We start from the raw sequence: 25,252 nt of genomic DNA on the forward strand, positions 1-25,252 counted from the left end.
GCGCGCCGAATCGTGAGAGTCTTCTTCGACCTGAAACTCGCACAGGCCCTGCAACTGCCTTCGTCGTGGTCCGGCGAAAGGCATTTATTACAGACCGGATGCACGTCTATGTGTGGGTATTTGGACCCACAGAGCGGACAGAGTTTAAACGGACTCCGCTCCATGTTGGGAACTTGTTGTCGAGTCGCGATGAGAAGGCCTCGATGTCCGAAGAGTGTTACAAACTCCGCTGAATCCGGCTCCGAGAGACGGAAGAACTCGAGACCGTACGCAAACAATACCGACGTAAAGAACCCAAAGCCTTTTGGCCGTTAAGATTGATGTTTATTCGGTTCCGACGGAGAGACGTCGAGACCGCATCCGAACCCAATGGCGGAAAAAAACAATCTGGGGATGGAGCCGATGCCCATGCGCACTGTAGTCCAGGGGAGGAGCCACCCATCTCAGGATACTTCGAAGACTCTTCCAGGACAACAATGTGCGATCATCCGGACCCAACACTAGGTGGCGATCTAATGCTAAGATATGAATTTAGCAGCCCACATGCCTCGAACACTGTGCTATTTACTGTGTGCTATTTAAAGTTCTTGTATTGTAGTTTTGCTTCTAACCTCATAAACAGACTAGAGGGGTTGTGTTTAGAATAAATACATATATGTATGTATTTTTACCTGGTGTAGTGCTCTTTCATTTGATCATTCAAGAGATTATAGACTGGTAAAACAAGCTGCTTTACATTCCTTCAAGACTTAGCCTGAAGGCTGCTCTCCACAGCTACGACAAGGATAGCTTTCTCTAAAGGTTGTCTTAAACCTACTGTTGGAAAACGAGGCAGCATCTCTGAGGCCTGCACAAATAACATGACACATTTGTCCTTCACTGGGAACCAAACACCCTAGGGCAGCATCTGACTCTCAAAGGGTAGCATTGCAGAGCAGTCCCAAGCTTACTCAAGGGAGGTGGTGTGGGCTAGTAATCGCCATTTGTAGGTGCGCAAAAATCACGCTCAATAATTGATTGTCCAGTCTGTACTTTGCTTTATAAAAGTAAGAGTACATTTATTAAACACACACACCACTCAATACTATACACCAATTTACAAATATACATTAGCTGATGGAATTACTTTGTGATATTGCATAACATCTCCACCCCTCCCGCAGGGGGGGTGGGGTCTAGTACCACCACTCCCATGTATGCACATCACCTTGCCCCCATGCAGTGAATTGGTCTTAACCTGGAGCGAGGGCCCTGCACACTGGCACCATCCCAGTGGGGACCCCCCATTACCTCAACAAGCATTAAACAGGCTACACCTGCCTTGGTGACACATGACCCTGACTGAGCATCTCCTACTGACCATACAGTATGCACCTCTTCATCTTAAGGGCTAACAGTCTGGGGTCTTCACCTAAGCGCAGCAGCAAGAATACATGTTTACGCACACTTTAGAATGACAGTACTCAGCACATTTGGATATCATTAAAAATGCAGTGCAATTACAGCCCCTAAAGGAATCACACATGATCACAGGATTAAGTAAATACAGTCAGACACCCTAGTAGGAGTGTCTAGCCACTTAAATCCACTTTGCTTATGATATCACCTTAAACCAGTACTTCAGATGGAACATCAGTCTCTTGAAAAGAAATAACCATTAATAAATGCATTTCGGTGCAATTACACTTTTCACCTCCAGGGGATGCCAGTACTTCAGATGGAACATCAGTCTCTTGAAAAGAAATAACCATTAATAAATGCATTTCGGTGCAATTACACTTTTCACCTCCAGGGGATGCCCTTCTCCAGACATTCCCCACTCAGCCCTTTCCTCCCTGATGCAATTATCAAAACATCCTCAGCTAAAGAACAAAAGTTCCAGCCTGTAAGGTGTTAAATGCAGGTTCAGCCCTGGAGGGGTTATTCTTTTCAAATCCCCAGGACACCTAGGGTGACTTGTCTCTTCATACTGGGGGGGGAGACAGCTCTTCTCCAGCAGCTCCCCGCAGCACCTTTTCATCATTGAGGGTGACCCCCCCTCTGGGGGGCCACCACGCACCAGAATAGCAGGCTTCCAAACGCCTGGCAAGGCATTATGGGGCGATGTTGCTCCTTTTCCTGAATATTTGATGAGCGGCTCTCCCGCTGTGCTGGGGAGAGCCGCATTGACTCGCTGGCGGCTTTGCCGCATCTTCAGGCCTCGTTGGGGGGCCCGGTCCCACCCGGACCCCCAGGTACGCACAGGCGGCTCGGGGAGAACACCCCCAGTGGCTCTTCCTCTTTTCTGGGGCCCGGTCCCACCCGGGACCCCCGCTGTCCTCCGTGGTTGGAGGGCAGCCTGGGGAGCCCACCCCCAGCTGCCCCCGCCGGCTTCCCACGCTGTCAGCACTCTGCAGCGGGAGCCGTTCGATCCCTTCTGGTCTGCCCGATCCGCTCCGGCGGGCAGACACGAGGACTACCGCAGCCCTCGCGGGACCTCTGGGGAGTGCGGTGGCACTCGCTCCTGCCTCCTCCTCTTCGCTGGGGCCCCTGGACATCTTCCGGGGAGTGCAGAGGCACTCCCCCACCTCCGCTTCACTTCAGGGTTCGGGGATGGGGTCCCGGGCCCCCTCCATGACTTTGGGGCCCGGGGGACAGGGTCCCGGGCCCTCGGGCATCTTCAGGGGGATGGGGGGGGGGGGGGCACGGCGCTCCCCTGCATCCCGCATCAGCTGGGGGGCCAGGGTGGGCTCCTGGCGCCCTGTGGAGGCAATTTTCACGGGGGCGTGACGGCGCGCCTCCACATCACTGGGGTCCAAGGTGGGCTCCTGGCCCCCTTCTGGCATCTTCACGGGGGGTGCAACGGCTTGCTTCTTCCTGGGGCAGCCCCCAGGGACCCGACCCACCTGGGTCATGATTGCGACCCGCGGCGGAGCCCCGCGCGCTTCGTCGTTGGTCCCAGGCAGGGTCAAAGTTCGCCTACCTTCGCGGGGGCATACCTCGGGCCCCTGGAGTCCGATTTTCCCCATTTTCGCGTCTTCTTGCTCCTGGCGGCATCCCCCTGCCACTGGGAGCACTCTCCTTCGTCCTCCGGGTCTCCAAGAGGGTACATTCTGCAGGGAGTGGTCTTCCCTGGCTCCCTGCGCCTCTCTTCTCCCTGCGCAGAGGCCTCTCCTTCTGCGCACCGGTCCTGGGCTCTTCTTCTGGTGTTGTTAGGAGCCTGGGGGGCAGTCAGGGTGTCCTCCTTCCAACTGCCCATTGCACCAGGCTCCAGCACCTTTCGCCTCAGCAGACCACACACCAGAGAGAGCTTCTCTTCCTGTGCAAGTACTTATAACGTTGAGTAGGGTGCTGGCAGGAAGTCCCTGTGTGTCCTATCAAACAGCGACACATCACTTCCCTGCCCCTGCTCCCTGCTCCTTGTCCAGCCTCTGGGATTGTTCAAAATGGCATCGTCTAGTGTCTCTGACCACATGGCCTCTGAAACCCAACATCTTCACCCTCACTGCCTTCACGTGGTGCCGCCTGGTGCCTGGCACCCAGCGACAGCAGTTGATGGATTGGCCTTTTGCTCCACCTATCTTTTCTCCTTGGAGGGAAGATCTTCGCTCTGGGAAGAAAGGTCATTAATCTAACCTGCCATGGCCAGAGTGGAGAGGGAGAGAAGAGAGGAGTGGAGAGAGGAGTGCAGAGGAGTGCAGAGGGAGAAGAGAGAGAAAGAGGAGAGCGAATATGCTACTTACCAGTATGCATCTGTTCTTGGCATGTAGGGCTGCTGACATTCATATCTGTTCATAGATCGCCGCCTAGTGTTGGGTCCGGATGATTGCACATTGTTGTCCTGGAAGAGTCTTCGAAGTATCACGAGATAGGTGGCTCCTCCCCTGGACTACAGTGCGCATGGGCATCCACTCCATCCTCAGATTGTTTTTCGCCATTGTGGCAAAGATGGAGTGTAACACTGTAACTGATGACCATGCTAAGAGTAATTTTGAGTGCTGCAGCCTCTACAGGCGCCGGGGAGGAGGGTGGGCCGCCTGTGCCAGCTGCAGCAGTTTGAAAAAGTATCTTAAGAACAGCCTGCCCTACAGCTGCCTGCTGTTTGGAGTGCACATCTACGCAGTAGGGTTTTGTAAATGTGTGTGTGGTAGACCATGTGGCTGCTCTACATATGTCTTCTAAGGGAATATTTCCAAGGAAAGCCATGGAGGCCCCTAACTTTCGCGTGGAGTGGGCCCTTGGGGGAACCGTTAATGTGCGCTTGGTCTTGTGATAGCAAATCTGAATGCACTTAACGATCCACCTGGCTATACCTGCTTTGGAAATGGGGTTGCCCTAGTGTTGTGGCAAAAAGGCAACAAACAGTAGTTTTGTTTTCCGAAAATCCTTGGTCCTATCTATGTAGTACATTAGAGCTCTTTTGACGTCTAGTGTGTGGAGCATTCTTTCCGCCACTGACTCAGGATTTTGGAAGAACACTGGCAGTTCTATAGTCTGATTGATATGGATCTGTGAAACCACTTTAGGCATAAACGTAGGGTTAGTGCGGAGTACCAGGGATAACTCGTTTGAGTCCCTCCAGAAAGGCTTTAATGGCAGGCACTCTTAAAAGTGAGAGATGCTGCCTGTTTTGGAGATAGGCTGCTATCGCGGACAAATGTATACGAATGGAAGCATAGGCCAGATTGCATTTGTATAGATGTAACAGATAACAAATAATGTTGTGAGTAGATGCATCTAGCGGGTTGATGTTGTGGTCGGCACAATAAATGACGAACCGCTTCCATTTCGCCTCATAACATGCTCTGGTGGTGGGCTTTCTTGCCTCCCTTATGATATCCATACAGTCTGGAGGTAAGTTAAGGTAGCCAAATTCTAAGACTTCAGGAGCCAGATCGCCAGGTTGAGCTGTTGCGGATCTGGATGCTGAATGTCGCCATGGCTCTGCGTCAAAAGCCTGGGTGTGAGATGCAGCCTTTGATGCGGTACCACGGATAGTTCTAGAAACGTGGTGTACCATGGTTGGCGAGCCCACGTCGGAGCAACAAGGATGAATGTCATCGAGTGTTGCTTCATCTTGCGTGCCACCAGCGGTATTAGAGGTGCTGGGGAAAAGTGTACGCAAATATGCCTCACCAGTTCATCCATATCGCATTGCCCTGCGACTGTGGGTGTGGGAACCTGTCGGCAAAGCTTTGGCATTTGGCGTTTTCCTCTGTGGCAAACAGGTCTATCTCTGGATGACCCCACTGCTGGAAGTACGGTTGGAGTACTGATGGATGTATCTCCCACTCGTGCATCTGGTGGCTGTACCTGCTGAGCAGGTCCGCCATCTGATTGTCCGTGCCCGGGAGGTGCTCCGCCATGAGGAAGATGTTCCTTTGAATGGTCCACTTCCACATGCTCCGAGCCAGATGAGACAACTGTGGAGAGTGTGTACCTCCCTGCTTTTGTATGTAGTACATGGCCGTCATGTTGTCAGTCCCGATCAACACAGCCTTGTTGCACAGATGTACCTTGAATGCTTTCATCGCCATTTAGATAGCCATCAGTTCCAGAAGGTTGATGTGCATCTTACTCTGCTGTGCTGTCCATAGTCCCTGCACTGTGTAGTGGAGTACATGAGCTCCCCATCCCTGGAGAGATGCGTCCGTTGTCAGAATAATCTGTGGCACAGGCTCCTGGACCGGTCGGCCCCTGCAAAGGTTTTGTGGATTCCACCAATGCAGAGAGTTGTATGCGCAACCGGTCACCAACACTAGGTCTTTCAACTGTCCGTGAGCCTGATTCCACTGACGTGCTAAGCACCCCTGAAGCGGACGCATGTGTAGTCTTGCGTGCGGGACTATGAAAATGCAGGAGGCCATCATGCCTATCAACTGCATGAACACTCGTGCTGGAAGCGAGCGTTGTGGTTTGAATTGGTGTATCAGCAATTGCATGCTGTTGATCCTCACTGAATTTGGCTGTGCTTTGGCTGCCAGAGTATTGATTGTCGCGCCCAGATACTGCCGTACATGGGCGGGCTGAAGGTGGGACTTAGAATAATTCAGTGGGAACCCCAGATCGTGAAGAAGGTGAATGGTGTGGGACATGTGGTCGGCACACTGCTGGGCCGACTTCGCCTGAATAGGCCAATCGCCCAGATAAGGGTAGACGTGAACATTTTGACTCCGTAAGTGTGCAGCCACTGTCGCCAGGCACTTGGTAAACACCCTGGGCGCCGTCGTCACTCCGAAAAGGAGGAACTTGAACTGATAATGCTGATCCTGAATGGTGAACCGGAGGTATTTTTTGTGCGACAGGTCTAGCGGTATATGAAAATATGCATCCTTCAGATCTAATGTTGCGAGGAAATCTCCCTGACTGAGTAACGGTAGAACCTGCTGTAATGTGAGCATGTGAAAGTGTTCTGATAGAATGTACTGGTTTAGGGGTTTGAGGTCCAGTATGGGTCTGAGGGACCCGTCCTTTTTTGGGATTAAGAAGTACAGCGAGTACACCCCTGTACCTCTTTCTTCCACAGGCAAGAGCTCTATAGCTTCTTTTTGCAGCATGACGACTACCTCCCGCTGCAATAATTGCAAATGGTCCGTGGACATAGGACAGTGTCTTGGGGGTATGTTAGGTGGAGTGGATGTTAACTCAAGACAATAACCGTACTGGATAAGTTGCCTCACCCACCTGTCTGTGGTGATGGAATTCCAGACCGGCAGGAACTGTTGCAGTCTCCGCCCGACCAGTGTGGAATGGTTGGGGGCAGTGACAAGACGTCACTGTTTGTTAGTGGCAGAGGATCGGGAGCTGTTGTTACCACGACCTCTGCCCTTGGTGCTGTTTCCACGATAGCCACCCCTACTTTGTTTGGTGTAGGTGGTCTGCGTGCCTCCTTTGCTGTATGTTGTCTGCTGGGACAGCTGGCCTCTGGAAGTTCCTCTATTGTTGGAGCGATGAAAGGAACCACCACTGAACTGCTGCGACTGTAGAGCCCCCATAGACTTTGAAGTCTCAGTGTGCTTTTTTTATTTTTTCTAAAGGTGGTGTCCACCTCCGGACCAAATAAATGATCGGGGTTAACAGGCTGATTTAGTATGGTGGTTTGTATCTCGGGCTTGAATCCGGAGATTCTCAGCCAGGCATGTCGCCGTAACATCACACTTGTGTTAATTGCCCTGGACACGGTGTCTGCTGCGTCCAGCGCACACTTGATAGATGCTTTTGATATAAGCTTCCCTTCTTGAATAAGGATCTCTGCTGCCTCCTTCTATTCATCTGGCAAATGTTGTAACAGGGTTTCAAGTGTATCGTAATGAGCCCTGTCATATCTGGCTAAGAGTGCCTGAGTGTTGGAGATGCGCCAGATTTTGGCCGCTTGAGCTGCCACCCTTTTCCCTGATGCTTCTAGCACTTAAGATTCTTTGTCAGGGGGAGGAGCATCACCCGTTGTTTGCAAGTTCGCCCTCTTTCAGGCATTGGAAACAACCAGAGAGTCCAACGGCAACTGCTCCTTGATATACGTAGGGTCTCCAGGGACCGGTTTGTATTTCTTCTCAATTCTGGGGTTTATCACCCTTGCCCTTGTGGTCTCCTTAAGAATGTCCCCAGCATGTTTTAGGACACCTTTTAGCATTGGCAGAGTTTTGACAGTTATCTCAGAGGTTGAGAAGGTGTCAAACAAAAAATCCTCTTCTACAGGGTTAGCATGGAGCTGGACATCGTGATTTTTTGCTGCCCTTTCAATAAGTGCGTTAAACGCAGCCGTGTCTTCAGTAGGCGAGGTTTTAACAGCATAGACATGACTGTCTGGGGTAGTTTGTGGATCTCCTGGGTCAGCAGCGTCTACCCAGGGTTCAGCGTGATCCTCAGGATCAGTGTCTGCAGGATAGCTGTACTCCTCATTGTCACCTTCCCCTGCCTCCACATCTGAGTATGTGGGTGAGATAGGGGAAGTGTCTTGTCCATGTGGTGTTATAGGTTCATAGAGAAGAGGTGACGTAGCAGAATCCCTCTTCTTCTTCAGTGGAATTCTATATGATTCCATAGGCTGTTTAGGGGTGATTTTCCGTTTGAAAATAGAAAGTCTACCCGTCTCGGCGTCGATCAATTGCCTCAACTGATCTTCAGGTGGAGGCTGTCGATGCTTGGTGGCCAACTCCTCAGTTGTAGGTTTCGGCCCCACGGGCACCTTCTTGGTGGCTTCGACGGCCGTCCTTGGGGCGAAGGCCTTAGGCACCCCCTTCGGCGGCAGTGTGAACTGGATGGGTGCCGACGGTTTTGGAGGTTTACTGACCAACTTCGGGGGCGGAGTAGCCTTTGGTCCGACAGTAGTAGCCTTCTCTTTAATACGTTTGAGCGAGTCCGACACCTGCTTCGCAAAGGAGGCGAATGGCTGTGTTGACTCGACGGGTTCCTTCGAGCCACTACCGGGTGTGGACTCGAGGCCGGTACTGCTCCGAGCTTTGTCGGGTCGACGCTTAGGATCGAGAGCCCTCTGAGTTCCGAGTCCTTTGTCTGTGTCGTCGGCCATAGGTGCCGACTTCTTCGGGTCGACGTCCTTGACCAGTTTTTTCGGTGCCACGGTCTTCGGCTCGACACCCTTGAGCGACCTCGCCGGGTCGATAACACTCTTCTGCTTTGTCGGTGCCGATGGTTCAGAGGTCTTCGAACTCACCAAAGTGATACGCACTTTTGCTTTCGATTTAGCGTCCTGCGCTTTCGGTTGTATAGACACCGCTTCTTTCGATTTCGATTTGGATCGGTCAACCGATGGCTCGTTAGAAATGTCCGTAGCCGGACCTTAAGGAGGGGCTGTAGAACCAAGTGTACGATCTTGGGTAAGGCCATGTGGCGATCCCTCGACCTGAGCCTTATTGAGTGTTTGAGTCACTGCCCCCGTACCAACGGTTGGGCCTAGCTCCTCACTCGAGCTATCTTCCATGGCCGCGAAGGCCTCATCGTCGTCTCCTACCTCGTTGACGACGTCTTCAGTATCGACCATCTCTACATCAGCGTCGTATCTGGAGTCGATCTCCGAAGCCGGATCAGACAGGTTCTCCTGATCTTACTGCTCAACTCCTTCATCTTCCTCGGCATCGAAGTTGTTCACCGGGTCAGGAGCCGTCTGCTGGGCCTCCTTCCGCGCAGCGCGTCGAAGGCGAATAGTCTTCTTTGAGCGGAACCGAGAACAAGCCATACAGCTGGCTTCATCGTGATCCGGAGACAGGCACTTGTTGCACACCGGGTGGACGTCGATGTGAGGATACTTGGAGTTGCAAACGGGGCATCTCTTGAACGGGCTCCGTTCCATGATGGATTGTCGATAAGGCCTCTGGCGTCGACCGGGCCTTCAGTGTCGAAAAGCCAAGCGGCTCCTCTTGATGTCCGGCTCCAACAGACAGGAACAAGTACTGGTACCGATCGCAAGACAATACCGACGATAACTAAAGGCCTTTCGGCCAAACAGAAAGTTTATTATCGATTCCGAACTTGAGTTAACAAATAGACATCCGAACCCAATGGCGGAAAAAAACAATCTGAGGATGGAGTGGATGCCCATGCGCACTGTAGTCCAGTGGAGGAGCCACCTATCTCGTGATACTTCGAAGACTCTTCCAGGACAACAATGTGCAATCATCCGTACCCAGCACTAGGCGGCGATCTATGCACGGATATGAATTCAGCAGCCCACATGCCTCGAACAGAGGGGAGAGGAGGGGGAGGGGAGAGGAGGGGAAGGGGAGAGGAGGGGGAGAGGAGAGAGAGGGGAGAGGAGAGAGAGGGAGAAGAGAGAGTGGGGGGAGAGAGAGGAGGAGAGAGAGAGAGGAGAGAGAGAAGAGAGAGAGGGGAGAGAGAAGAGAGAGAGGGGAGAGAGAAGAGAGAGAGGGGAGAGAGAGGGGAGAAAGAGGAGAGAGAGGGGAGAGAGAGGAGAGAGAGCGGGAAAGGGGAGAGAGGGAGAGGAGAGGAGAGGAGAGGAGAGGAGAGGAGAGGAGAGGAGAGGAGAGGAGAGGAGAGGAGAGGAGAGGAGAGGAGAGGAGAGGAGAGGAGAGGAGAGGAGAGGAGAGGAAGAGAGGGGAGGAGAGGAGAGATGAGGGGAGAGGGTGGAGAGAGGGGAGGATGGAGAGGGGAATGAGAGAAGAGAGCGAGAGGAGAGCAGAGGAGAGCAAATAAAATCTAAGCAACAGAAGAGATGCAAGCCAAAGAAGAATAACAGTTGTTGATTAGAGTAAATATTGTCCCTTAGGGGGTTAAGAACATCCAAATTACAGAAAGTATAAGGGCAACACTCCTACAGCCCTGATTATACCAAGATACATGGGTGAAAAAAAACCCTGAATTGGGTTAAAGGAGTGATAGAGGGGATATTCTTTATGAAGGAGGAACTCCGGCAATAAAAGATTACACATAGGTGTAATGACTAACCCCTCAGGGTAGGATATTAGGACACTGTACAGAACAAAATAATAAGATTCGTCCATAGAGAGAGTTACCAAAGGGGACAAGCAAATAAACAAGGAAACTAAGTACAAGACGACGAAACCATATTGTTCTCGGAAACAGTTTCAAGTAACCAGGAATCCACCAAAAGGTTGATGAGCCATTATCACACAAATGAGATCACATAGTCTCTTTGCAAGAATAAAAATGCAGGCCCTCGATGTCACACGTGTACATGAACTCTGAAAAAGGAGGTGTTTGTAGCAATAAGGGAAAAAGACTAACCTGTAGGCATTAAGTAAGCATGACAGATGTCCTGACAGGAAAAGTCATAGCAAGGAAAGCAAGACAGGTGGTAGAAAAACGTCAGCACTTACATACTATCACAAAGATAAAGAATGTGGAGGAAACCACAAACAAGAAGATCATCAGGGCAGAGGAAGAAAACACTTTTTTTGTTGGAAAAACACTATTGTAATAGTCACAGAAGTGAATGAAACATGTGCACCTTAGTAGCAGTCCATTAAAAGTGCACCCTGCTGAAGAAGAGTGAGAAGCTCGCTAAAGAAATGAAGGACACAGAGAAAAGAAAGTCCTAGTGGAAAATATTGGACAGGCCAGGAACGTGGACAACATAGTAGAGACTGTTGCACCTCCCACTGCTCCAGAGGAAATTTAGAGATTTTGGTGAAACAGAATTTCACAAGAAGGGTAGCAGAAAGGGTGTTACCTGTATAGATCAAGGAGAAACGAGAAATGCACGAGAAAGGGATCTCATTAAGCAAGCTATATAGAAACTCCCCAAGGAGGAGAAAAGTAATAAAGTCCCTATAAGAGGTACTAAACGTTATTTATAAACGTGAAGTGCCAGGGTAAAAGGTTCCAGCAGTTAAGTTGCGAGTCAGAGGTTATAAAATCTAGACACAAGAGGCTCTTATAAGTAGTGCGGAACATGTCATTGACAGTGTAAGAAGGATAAGAATACCTGCAGGAATCAAGAATACCACACCAGGTGTCACCAGTAGATGGGACAGATAACCATGGACACCACCACGGAATGCTATATCAAGCAGAAATGAAGGACTAACATCCCCCATACAAACTGAAATGGGTTGATTTAGGGAGACAGACAAAAGCAAGAGCAGAGATAAGTTTCTGTTCCACTCCGACTGTCACGAAAACGCTGCAAAGCAGAGTCAGCATGAGCACCAAAAGGATGAGTGGCATCAAAGGGCATGTCGAGCAAAGTGGTCTGAACAATTTCTGAAAAGAGAGGAGGGGCAGAGCTAGGCAAGAAGACATAGTCACTGAAGAAGCCATGGCCCGACCTACCCAATCAGTGGTGGTATCCATCCCACATATAATCATTAATTTAGCCACCTGTTGCCCATCGTGGATCAACTGGGTACGCTTGCTCCACGAGCCGTCAGGAAGCAATAGCAACAGACGTGTTAAGGAATCTCACAATATATGGGTTAAGCATCCAAGAACGCAAGATGTACTAATGGAAATGAAAGCAGAACTTGTGGAGGAGAAGATATGCCTGCCACAAGTGTCCTGTCTCCTGGAATCTCTGTTTGACGGAACACAAGGAAGAGAGTCAACATCATACAAGGGCGAAGCAGCCTGGAACATTAAACTATGAGAAGTAGGGTGCCGGAGGAGACAGGCCGGACCACCAGGGGCCGGACGGTGTTTCTGAGATACAGATAAAACATCGGGGCCCCTGTATCAGGTGTAGCCCAGCTCCCAATAAAATGTTATACAGGACATCACTATAGGGAAGCACCAGCTCCACCCATGCTTGGGTCTGATGTAGAATTCCAATTAGGGGATCAGTAGATTTTTCTACAGAAGGAAGAGTCAATACAAAATCAGAGCAACTCACCACAGCTTATCAGCTAAAGAGGATCATACCTCTGTAGAAAGACCAGTAGGAGGAAGTAGGCCTGAGGCTGGGGAAGACTCTTAATCCACTAGCTTCCCTCAATTCAGTTAGGCAGCTATAATCCATGGTAGCTGAGCAGCATCAGATATGGGGTGCAGAAACCTCGACTTGCCCCCATCTCCTCCTAAATAGTGTACAGCGAAAGAAAAATAATTGAGGGCATCACAGGAAGCAGAACAAGGGTGTCTGAGATAGGCGGAACAATTTGCTCCACACTCTACGTCGGCTGGTGCCAAGTTGGAGATGCCTAGAGGCCGGAAAAGGGAAAATGTTGTGGTGTCGATCAGCGGCGACTAATTGGATACAAGCGCCGAAGGGAGGAATCCCAAACGGCTACGTACCTGCACCGAGACAGAATCGACCATCAAACCAGAAGGCCTAACTAAAGCCGAGAGCAAACCCGTGGCGTGGACACAGTCAAGGCACTGCTCACCTCCTTGGAGCCCGAAGGCGCTCCAGGGGAAGGTAAAGACCCAAAGATGGCATGCAAAGTGCAATAAATGGCCACATCTGGATCAGAGTCACCCCGGCTCCGAGGTAGACAGGGAGGCGCTGGGCGAACTCGTGCAGAGTCCTCAACCGGAGGAGGCGTGAAAGTTGGGATCTCTGCAGGGTGAAGACTGAGAATGCCGCAACTTCGACCGCCTGCGTTGAGACTTACCATGTGCAGATGGGGAGTGATGTCCACGGGAACGGCTTCTGGACCGGGCCTGCAAACGGACCATGCAGAGACTGCGAGAGCCCCGCCAACAGGAGCATCATCCGACGTCCCCGTAGCGCCTTTAGTCGTAGTAAACAACAGGAGCCGCACTCAGGGGCGGCTGGTGACATTTGAAAGTGGTGAGCCGTAAAATGATTGGCATACTGCGCCTGAACCACCATTTGAAAAAAGAGAAGAAAAATGGTGCATTTTCAAGCAAATTTGAGAGAGCAGGAAGGTTAATAAAGCAATTGTGAAAGTTCAGTTATTACAATAATAAAGAGATGTCATATAACATAGGTAGCTGCTTATTCAGTATAACCACAGAGCTTCATAAATCTGTAATGACAGGTACACAGGTATTACTACACAGTAATTACCACAGTATGTAGAATGGTAATATTTGAAGACTGTAGAAGTGGGTGCCTTAATTCCTCCATCTCTCCCTTCATTCTCTGCTCAACCTGCCCTTTTTTCTGTCCTTGGCCTTTCCATCATACCTTCTCTCTTCCTTCCTCCTTTCCTCTCCACCTCTCCTCTCCCATCCCCTCCCCACTCTCATCCTCTTCTCTCCTCTCCTCTCCTCCTCTCACCGTCCCCAGCCCACCCTACCCATCCTCTCCTCTCCTTACTTCCACTTCCTTCATCTACCCCCTACTCCCCTTTGATAAAGTCACGTGCCAACGGTAAGTTTAGGTCAACCTACTTTTGGTCGTGTAGATAGTGTTGTTACAAGACATCTTGTGACCATCTCCGCTGGTTACTGTGTGCTGGGTGCCATGAAATATGCAAATGGCCTTTAACCGCTTCCATGCTCGTGACGGAAGAGCTCCGTCACGAGCCTCGGTTGAGCTGTGCTCATGACGGAGCGGTTCCGTCATGGCCCGCTCGGCGCGCCTGCGCGGCGCTGAATTCGCGCCTGCGCGGAGCGTTCTATTGAGCGGGCAGGGCCATGACTGAACCGCTCCGTCATGAGCACAGCTCAACCGAGGCTCGTGACGGAGCGGTTCCGTCACGAGTATGTGAGCGCCGCTCGCCCCCCCCCTCCCCCCCTAGCGCTGCGGCGGAATTGCCGCCGCAGCGAAGGGGTTAACCAGTGCATTTAGGGATGTATGCGGTCTTCAAATTATCAGGCTTTATGTGTGCACTAGGGTTCTTGCTTGTAATGCAGCGTGCATCCCCTTAGTACTACAGACTGAGTAATACGTGCGCCCAGCGGTACTTGAATTTAAATGGAGCAATGTGCAATAATCGCTGTACACTAACATCAACCGCCACACAGGACCCACCAAAGGCTCATGTCTAGTCTAGTCTGTGCCTCAGTCACCGCAATTGTGAAAACATACAGCAAACTCACCAATGTTTCTCCTAATGTTTCTGCCACCGCCTGAAGCTCCATGGGTCATTTCATAATTATACTTATTGCAAAGGATATTTCCTGCCTTTTCTCACTGTCTCCACTGTGCTGTCCTTATAACACTGACTCCATAGGACTGTCCTTCAGCTTAGGTCTATTCACTGGGAGACATCGCCTCAGTTTATAACTCCTCCCAAGTGGCTTCTTGTCGGTGCCAGACCTTCGCCACCCTCCTCACTGGGCTCCTCCTGCCCAGCAGCCTGAGCTGACACCATTTGCCAGTGGATTGGAGGGTGGGCAGCCTCTGACTAGTCCGCCTCCCAACTGCCACTAAAGTCTTGCTGCATTTTCACCCCGGTCCTTAACACCTTGTGCCCAAAATGCTGTAGTTATTATTCTAGAGATTGTTTTTTGGCAGAACTGGAAATATTCCGTCCTAGTAGCTACAAACCGGATGTAAAAAAGCTTTTTTCTGCAGAAACTGCATCCTTTTTAAAGAGAAGAATCTAGATTGGGTCCCGCATATTGCAGTAACAACCCGAGTCATGCACAAAGGCACATCGAGGGCCCGGGCAAGGAAGGTCAAACACTGAGCGCCCGCATAAAAAAAAAAAAACTACAAAAGGACCAAAGACCAGGGAAGCAGCAGCAATGGCTGAGCAAGAAGGAGACCCAGCTTTGAAAAGCCACTCACCGGGAACTTCGGCAGCCACGGAGCTTGCAGATGGGGACGGGGCTGCCGTTTTACGCATGTCGGAGGGTCTTCCCTGATCTGCTGGCACTTCCAGAGCGGCTTTTGCTGCTGTGAAGGTCGCTGCGGGTGAGTGCATGAGCCTGTGGCCAGCAGTCACTAAACTCACTACAACACAGCGCCACGCACCAGCACGAGGTCTAGTGTGCCTGTGTGCGCCGGTGACGTGAGCTGCGGCGGGCCTGGGACATCACCACACACATGGCCAATCACTACAGTATGGCCAATCACTGAAGTCATACAGTGATTGGTCATACTGTAGTGCGTGCTACTACCCACACGCGACACCCAATAATGGATGTGCACCGGTGGGCCAGCCAATCCTGGCACTGCATGCAGTGCCAGGATTGGCTACGGGGGCTCAGATAGTATTCGCCCTGATCGCCCATTTAGACCTGGGGGCTGCCGCGGCCCTGGCGGCATGAAGCTGCACCCTTGGGTCCCTTGTAAAGAGGGAAGCCTGTGCTCAGCGCATGCTCGGGCTGGTCATAGCCCTGTGCCACTCAAACAAGATGCCGCAGCCCAGCCGGTGCCACCCCACCCCCTGGCTTCAGCGGTAGGTGAGGAAGGACCAAAGGTCAAGGTAAGGAGCATTGGCAAATACAATTGTATTTTGCCTGCTCAGCGTGCGTGCGTCCATGTTGCTTAGTGGGGCTACACCCCAACGCCCCAATGGACCGCCCTCAGACTCATGGCGCTCTCCGAAGCAACACAAAGAAATGGAGTGAGGGTCCGTGGATGACATCTGCCATCCACAAGTCCCGCAAGGTTTGAACAGAAAATCACACTGTTTTAATGATTAAAACATCAAAGTAGGCCAAAATCAGCCTGAGGTAACCGCTTCTCCAGATCCACATTGTAAGTGCGGAAAGGAAGAAAACTGATGTCAGCGCATCGGGCTTATATGGACTCCGTTGATGTCGCAAACGTGGACGACTTCGGTACAGATTTGTATGACGCCCTCTACTGACAGGCAGGAGTACTGCTGGAAAGATTTCTGGATCCAGTCCGGCGCCGGGGGAGAATTATAAGGTTAGGAATCTGCAGTTGGACGTCTTCATCAGATAGAGCTTTTTTTTCTTCAAACTGATAATACTATTTGTCTATACCAATCGTGAAATTAGTATTTGAAGGCTCACTGCAGGTCCACATTTAAAGCTATACTACATTACTGCTCCTAGAATTACTGATACCTTAGGTTTGTGTTTCACAAGGTGTGGCATCAAGTCATCATTCCGAGCCCACATCTCAGGCTGGAGATTAACGTAGTAATGATGCGTTATTTTACTTTTTCCAAGGGGAAATACTCAGAAAGTGTTATATAGTATTTTCGGTTCACAAATTTCAGCAAGGTAAAAACCTTGCTCTTTATAGAGAGATTATACTACAAATTTGGATTAAAACTCCTATTTATGCCCAAATCAAGATTACCATGGAAGTGGTAATGTAGTTCTGAGTCAATATTGGACTTCAAAACACTAAATAGGCATCCTGGAAAAATCCTAGTGTTGATGTTTTACAATAGATAAATTATAAGTAATTTTACCATTTTTGTTATAGCAGTTTGGCCCCATGCACAAAATCAAGCCACAATGTCACCAGTACATTTCTCTGCGTATGACGGCCAGTTCACTGGTGGGCACTGGCAAGCTGCAAAGTCAGGACTGTAACGCCATTCTGTCACCACCTGTAGGCAATAGTCATGAAACTCAGTGTGACCTCAGGCTCAGCAGCCAACCAGGCACAGCCAGGACTCTTTTTGCTGGCAGAGGACTGCAGCATCCTGGGGTACACATTGCAGTAGTGGCACAGGATATCAGAGCAAGGCAGGGGACAGTCTAGATCAGTGAAGTCCTGCCTTGGTGCTGTCAGTCTCTATGTCCCGTGTGCCTACCAAACGACACAACTGACGCCAACGCACGCAACCTCACACAGTGGATCAGTGACTGCGTCGACGCCCTCGCACCACTAAAAAACCCCTCCGGCAAGCCAGCAACAAGAAAGCCACCTGGTTCACTGACGACCTCAAGAACACAAAGAAATCATGCCGAACCCTCGAGAAGACCTGACGCCATGACCAAACAACTGAGAACCTCACAGCTCTCAAGAATGCCACCCGCAAATACCACAAACTGATACGCACCACCAAATGGACCGCTTTCAAAGAGCACCTAGACAGCAACGCACACAACAGCAAGGAGCTCTTCAGCATCGTGAAAGAACTCTCCAACCCCAGCGCCAACTCCAACAATATCCCACCCTCGCAAGACCTCTGCGACTCCCTCGCCACCTACTTCCACTGCAAGACCGCGAAATACATGACAGCTTCGACGCTCAGACCCCGCTACCTGCCACCGAGCCAACGCCCCCCACCGACACCCTCAGCATCTGGATCCCCGTCAGCATCGATAACACCACCCGCGTCATGAACACCATCCAATCCGGCTCACCATCAGCCCTCTGCCCTCACCACATATTCAACAAAGCAGACGCAGTCATCGCACCCCACCTCTGGAACGTCATGAACAACTCCTTCTTGTCCGCCACCTTCCCAGAGAGCTGGAAGCATGCCGAGATAACGCCCTACTGAAGAAACCCACAGCGGACCAAAGGATCTCAAGAACTTCCGGCCCATCTCCCTTCTTCCCTTCCCAGCGAAGGTCATTGAGAAGACCGTCAACAAACAGCTGACCACCTTCCTCGAGGCAAATGGCTCCCTCGACCCTTCCAGTCCGGCTTCCGAGCCAACCACAGCACCAAGACCGCCCTCATTGCAGCCACCGACGACATCAGGACCATGCTCGATAACGGGGAAACCGCCGCCCTCATCCTTCTAGACCTCTCTGCCGCCTTCGATTCCGTCTGCCACCGCACTCTAAGATCCCGCCTCCACAACGCAGGGATCCAAGGAAAGGCCCTGGAATGGATCACCTCATTTCTCTTCGACAGAACCCAGAGAGTCCGCCTCCCTCCCTTCCGGTCCACGGCAACCAAAATCATCTGCGGCGTACCCCAAGGCTCCTCACTCAGCCCGACCCTCTTCAATGTCTACATGAGCCCCCTCGCCGCCATCGTACGCAAACACAACATCATCACCTACGCCGACACCCAGCTGATCCTCTCCCTCACCAAAGACCCAGTCACCGCCAGAATCAACCTCCAGGAAGGAATGAAAGATGTCGTGGAATGGATGAAATACAGCCGCCTAAAGCTAAACTGAGACAAAACGGAGGTCCTCATCCTGGGAACATCACAATCTGCCTGGAACGACTCTGGTGGCACACCACGCTGGGCTCCCAACCGACACCCACGGACCACGCACGCAACCTAGGATTCGTCTTGGACTCCTCGCTCACCATGTCCAAACAAGTCAACGCCATCTCGTCCTCATGCTTCAACACCCTGTTCATGCTTCAACACCCTGTGCATGCTTCGAAAGATCTTCAGGTGGATCCCCACCGAAACGAGAAGGAAGGTCACAAAGGCCCTTGTCACCAGCCGGTTGGACTACGGAAACGCCCTACACGCAGGAACCACAGCAAAACTTCAGAACAGACTCCAGCGCATACAGAACGCATCCGCATGCCTCATCCTGGACATCCCCCAACACAGCCACATAACCGCCCACCTGAGAGACCTGCACTGGCTCCCCGTCAACAAAAGAATCATGTTCAGGCTCCTCCCCCACGCACACAAAGCACTCCACAACGCCGGACCCGAATACCTCAACAGATGCCTCACGTTCTACACTCCAACCTGCCAGCTCCGCTCCGCCACCCTCGCCCTCGCCCCCATCCCACGGATCCGCAGAACCACCACCGGAGGAATCTCGTTCTCCTACCTGGCCGCCAAGACATGGAACTCCCTCCCCGCCCACCTACGTCTGGCCCAGGACCACATCACCTTCAGGAGACACCTCAAGACCTGACTGTTCGAGGAGTAGCAGCACCGCTCCCCACCCCCCAGCGCCTTGAGACCCCCACGGGTGAGTAGCGCGCTCTATACATTTCTTGATTGATTGCTGAGGCTTCTCTCAATTCTATCATCATTAGCCTTTCTCCAGCCTAAGCAACAGGGTCATGTGCTGTTGGAGTGTGCCCCATTGGCACAAGGCTCACTCAATAGAGAGGTGGCGGGGGGATCCCCAATATACTTATCACTACCTCACTTCGTTTACTTGAGTTACTCCAATCTTCTAATACAGGAGCAGTTCCCTCAGTAACATTTCTTCCAGTCTCCCAACACTTCATCTGAACGACTGTGGAGGTCAAGTGGGAGTGTAGGCCACTGTAACTGAGCAGCGCACGTGGAGTGGTATACCCAGATTACTCAAACGTGTCACAAACAGGCGCAGGGAGGTATGCAAATGCAAACAGCGGTTTGCATTCCCTGCGAACTTCTAGCAAGTCACCCCCCACACACGAATAACAGACATATTTTCTTTTCCCTGCAAAAGGCTTGGGCCAGCTCTTTGTATTGCCAGATGTCATTTCAGGGGGGAAAAAACAAAATTTTTTTTGATCTTGCAGTATGGTCAACCATGCCACCCAACTGTAACTCGGTAACTGTAACTCAATACTGGCATGCATTTTTATTGGGTAAGACAAGGAGAATAGGAACATGCTAGAAGGTTCCCACCATTGATCAACATACTGATTATGCATTTTTTTGTATGGAACATTCAAATACTGTGATTAACTCAAATTACCTTTTGTATGCATCTGTAGCTTGAATTCTTAATTTCAGATGTTCATTTAGATAACCAAGCATTGCAAATGTCGAGGGGTCACTCTGAATTCTTTCTAGAAAGAAATAAATGTCCACAATGGAAATTAATGTTCTAATAAACCTTGGATATGGAAAAGAATTTGAGTAAGGGAGGTACATGTCTTAAATATAGGCTAGCTTGAATCCTGAAAAATAGCAATATACGTATAATCTTAATAGTTTCTGTGATGGATACCATGTTTCTCCCTCAGTTTCATCAACTAATGAAAGTAGCAATGAGGACAGACTGGATTTCGTATATCTGAATATACACTAGATGGCAGTAGAACTACATTTACTTCATCAAGATGACAACAACTGCATAGTGCTGAAGAAATGTCCTTGCTCAATAAAGGTAGCAACAAACTGAACAATAGGCTGGTAAACATTTTTCGAATGTACTCTCAGTAGAATCCTATGCCACGGAAAAGAGAAAGAGTAATTATGAACTCTTCAGAAATATTGTGATCAAAGGTATGTACCTTAATCTTCTACTGGATTGGATTCTATTGTAGGCTGTTTAGTAAATTCATTTTAATTGGTGTATTAAGATAGCATGAGCTAATCCCCAGGAGGTTACACTGGATTGTAAAACCTGTGGGGCGCTGCTAAAGAGAAGGGGAGCACAGCAAACTGAAAATGCTCATGGTCGATTTTCAAATTTTCAATTGTACATTTTGCTTCTTTATTTAGATACACTTTATTAATCTGTTAATGTTGTTTAATATTGTAAGCTGTCCCTTGAATAGGCTACGCGAACTCCCAGTGGTCACTGGCCCACAGGTTAAGAACCACGGCACTAAGGTGAGGAATCAGTGGTTAGAAGTATCCATAATGAAAATAATTGTTCACTTTTTATTTTTATTATAGACAGTATTTGCCTCATGACCCTGTGATTAACTTATTTTAGATTTTGTGTGTGAGGGCTGCTGCTCTCTAAGTTATGCTTTATCATTTACTTTATGTAATTTCTTTTACAGTGATGTTATTAACTAATGCAATAAGGATTTGAATTCAAACTTGGTTATGGAGAACCAACTATTAAAAGGGGGTACACTGAAATAGGAAATTAATGTGTTGTGGTATACGACATTACCCATACAGGACACTGCCTAGGAAACATGGATTGCCTTGTGACCAGAGAAAAGGCCTCACAATCTCTGATGTTACAGCTCATTTTCACATAAGATTCTGCTTCAAACTGATTCTATTGTGAAACCTTTCAATAAAGGCATTCATGTGTGTTGGATACGATGTAAGGAGTTAATCTGCATGAGGAAATCATCATTATTAGAGAATCATGAATGACAAAAGAGGAATATAGGGTAACATGCAAGTACATTTTGCTGGGGGGAAAACAGCTTAATGCTTTGGCAACTAACCTGTGAACTTGCTCATAACAACCTGTGCTGCCGAGATGGCATTCATTTGCAGGATATTATATTTATAAAGTTCTGTATTCCTGTTTGTCTTGTCTTGCAGAGTTGAACACACCCAGTGCGCGTATCCTTTTGCACCTTCAGTCTTGAATTAATAAAAAAGCAAAATTCTCAATTACACTTTGCAATATGAATACTTCTACATTAATTTGCCCGAAAAACATTCCCAACTGCAAACTGTTTTAAGATAATTTAATCACCAACGCACCTACAGATTTTTAATTACAAATGATAATAGTAGAAATAAACTCCAGTAATACTATAGACTGGACTTAGAAAATCTTGCAAAAACAATCAGGCATGGAGAGACCATCGCTACAGAGTGAAAAGTATGTATCAACATCATCAAAAGTAATTGCTTGTTGGACAAGTTACCTTTGGTAACACTTTATCTGGTAGAGGCATAACTAGCCGCAGATTTCTCAACTTTGAACTTCCCGGCATCAGGCTGGATCCGAAAGATTTTTTCTTAGCAGTATTGGTAAATGGCGTCGGTCGACTCTGCATGATGTCATTGGTGTTGTGTTAGTCGTTGTTGTGACGTCCACTTTGTCAATATAACTGCCACTCCGGCGCACTTACGTCAGTACTTTTCACAACTTCCCAGACATGAAGTGACTGATCCTGGTGTGTTAAAAAGATAACTAGTGCTCTGAAAGGGAAAAGCCCTGACACTAAAAACAATTCCGCAGTGCGGGGAGGATGGGTGGGTGGGTAAGGAATCTGCAGCTAGATAAGGCGTTACTGTAAGTAACTTGTCCAGGCGCAGATTACTTAACTTTTAACAGACACCCAAGAAATACCTTTCCCAGAGGTGCAACTGCCGAAACGTTTCAAACCAAGATATCCTGCATGACAGAGCGGTCAAAATGGCCCTCAATGCGAACTTGAGAATCCAGGAAACAGTGTCTGGTGAATGTGTGTAGAGATACCCACATGGCTGCCTGGCAGATATTAGCAATAGGAACACAATGCTGGAGAGCCTTGGTGGCTGCCTTTGCCCTAGCGGAATGGGCCCTTAGTCCTTCAGGAGGCTGTTTCTTTGTCAAGACGTAACATATTTTGATAGAGAGGATAACCCAGCATGAAATGGTCCTCTTTTGAGCAGTGTGCCCCTTCTTTGCTCCCAGTACTCTTTGGTGCGCTCAAGGTAGAAAGATAATGCTCTTTTTTGGTCCAGATGGTGGAGATGCTCCTCTTCTTTAGAATGATGCAGAGGTGCATAGAAAGTGGGCAGTATAACAGACTGTCCCAGATGGAAGGGTGTTATCACCTAAGGCAGAAAAGATGTCCCAGTCCGGAGTACCATTTTTTCTGGAAAGATTTCAGGTACGGAGGCTGTGATGATAATGCTTGCAGTTTGCTCACTCTCCTGTCAGAGGTGATTGCCACCAACAAGGCTGTTTTGATAGTGAGCACCCGTAGTGGGCAGTTCTGCAGAGGTTAAAACATTGCCACATCAAGAAGGTTAGGACCAAATTAAGGTCCCACTGTGGCATAATAAAAGTAGAAGGGGAAACAAGTGGGTTAACCTCTTCAAAAATCCCTGTACAAGAGGGGATTTCAAAATTGAAGGCTGACCTGGCAGCCGAAGAAAAGCTGAGAGGGCCAAAAGGTAGCCCTTCAGAGCGCCCAGAGCAGAGCCCTGCTGGGCCAAAGAAAGGATAAACAGGAAAACATCTGACGGAGGCAGATAAGGGTTCAATAGAGCTTTCTGTACAATATTTACAAAATTTGTTCCATAGGCAGGCGTATACCGATTTCGTGGAGGGACGCCTAGCTGCCAGATTAACTTCGCAGACTTCGGGGGGCAAGGTCAAAATCTGTCAGCTGCCGCCGCTCAATCTCCATGCAAGATTACGGAGAGTGGACAGGTTTGGTTGGAGGACCATCCCCTGGAGCTGCGACAGAAGATTCTCCCGAAAAGGCCCTGGAAGGTGAGGGTGCATTGGAATTCAGTTTAGGAGCGAGACCAAGATGCACATTTATGGCCTAACAATTTCTCTGGAGTTTAAGAGTGGACTTCTTGTATTTCTTTCTTCGATTTAACAGAAGAATTCATCTGAGACAATGACCTGCAGTGGACACAGCTTTGGGAATGGGACCTTCCTTTCTTTACCTTAATCGGCATGGAGTCTTCTGGTGCTTGGAGACACACAGCTTCTCCCCACAGTCTCATATGGCCTTAGGGTTCATCTGGGGGCACCCTTCGCAGATGTTGAAGCTGTGTCCTGACCTCAAGCACCAAAGACATACCAGGTGGGGATCTGTCACAGAGATCTGTTTACGACAGCCCCCACAAGGTTCAAACTCTGCAGTTTTGAGAGGTGGCAACACGTCAAAAAACAGAGGTAGCCTCAGATCAGAATTTAGTGGTGCAGAAAGAAAGGAACTGATGTCCGTACACATGGGTGACACTTATATGCGGCTCCGCAGGTGACTTCCAGGGTGTAGCAACATTGGCGCGGAGCCACGCAATTCCACCTACCGGCACGCAGGGGTACGGCTTGAAAATTTCCGGAACCAGTCTGACACCTGGGGAATACTTAAAAGGAGAATCTGCGGTTAGAAGTATCCATCAGAAATGTATTTTAAGTTTTTCTATTGTTATTTAAACTTTAAATTATTTATAAAATTAAATCATTTTCAGTTTTGTATTTTAGATTTTATTTTTTGGGGTTATATATGTTATGTACTTCGTTATATGCTTTTGTAGGATATATGTTTAATGGTCTTTTTTATTATTAATTAAATGTATTATATTGTTTACGTAAAGTTACATTTTTGAGATGTATATGTTAAATGTATTCTATTTTATAATTTATAATCGTTTTATGAATAATGTATGCTTTTTTAAATTTTATTACATTTTTATACTTTAATATCTAAATGAAATTACAAAAAAAATACTATATATAGTACAAGAGATTTACTTTGACGATCATCTTGTCCACAATAATTTTCATCCATATTTTTGAAGTATACGTACCAAGTATGTACGATATTTGTGTATCGCAAAACATTTGTTGAACTATGTCATACAACCCAGATGAGATTGTGGGGAGGGTATTCTCTTTATTATGACACCATTGAGATCGCTCGCTAGACCATGAGTAGTGGGATGGGGTCCAGTCCTGCTTCGCCTTATTGCGCTTTTGTTTAGGCTTTGATTTGGACTTACCAGAAAGACTTTGCACTACAAGTGTATTTTTATAGGAGCGGCCTCGTGACTGGAACCACGACACAGCCCATGAGCTAAGGCGGGAGTGGGATCCATGCTTCAACTGTGATGTCTTGTGTTCAGCAACATAGAGGTTCCGCTCTCGCTCATGAATCAACTCGGGATGCATGAGAGCAAAGCTGTTGCACAACTTAAGAGTTCTGCCTGCAGTCCATACAGCATAGATACAATTTGTGAGTGTAGGTGACTGACATTTACTTTTTGCAGTCTTCTTACAGTTTGAATCCTGTCGTCTTTGAGAGAGGATATCGTTTCCTGGAACACCGTGAACATATCTGGAGTCATCGTTAGAACGACAAAGTGAAGCTTGGATGTGCGTTGAACGGTGCAGAGAAAGAAAAACTGACATCAGCATGCAAGGGTCACTTTAGGGGCAGTATGGGGTCACTGCATAGCCACACAGCGCCACCTGCTGGCGCCAAGAGCATTCCTGAAGTTTTCTTCGGATCCAGTACGGTGCTTAATGATATAAAGGTGAGTAATCTGCAGTTATCCAGTTAGAAAGCAGCAGTATGTACCTCACAAACAATGCAGCATTCCACATACCAACACGCATACCCACACATGTACTAAATAAACTACCTCATTCACGTACCTAGCATACACTCTCCTCCAACTGCACAACCAAAAAAACAC

General features: G+C 48.9%; 1 protein-coding gene across 1 annotated transcript in view; it reads right to left on the minus strand.

Moving 5' to 3' along the window:
• Nucleotides 1–25,252, minus strand: part of SKIC3 (SKI3 subunit of superkiller complex) — a 1,256,060-nt gene that overhangs the window by 600,883 nt on the left and 629,925 nt on the right. Inside the window, exons 26-27 of the mRNA XM_086960925.1 lie at nt 21,319–21,460; nt 19,878–19,971 (exon numbers count right to left, since the gene is read on the minus strand). Of these exons, the coding sequence (XP_086817051.1) occupies nt 19,878–19,971; nt 21,319–21,460 (236 nt within the window). The remainder of the gene's footprint in view (nt 1–19,877; nt 19,972–21,318; nt 21,461–25,252) is intronic.

This window comes from Lissotriton vulgaris, chromosome 3_1, assembly GCF_964263255.1.
Source record: "Lissotriton vulgaris chromosome 3_1, aLisVul1.2, whole genome shotgun sequence".
NCBI lineage: Eukaryota > Metazoa > Chordata > Amphibia > Caudata > Salamandridae > Lissotriton > Lissotriton vulgaris.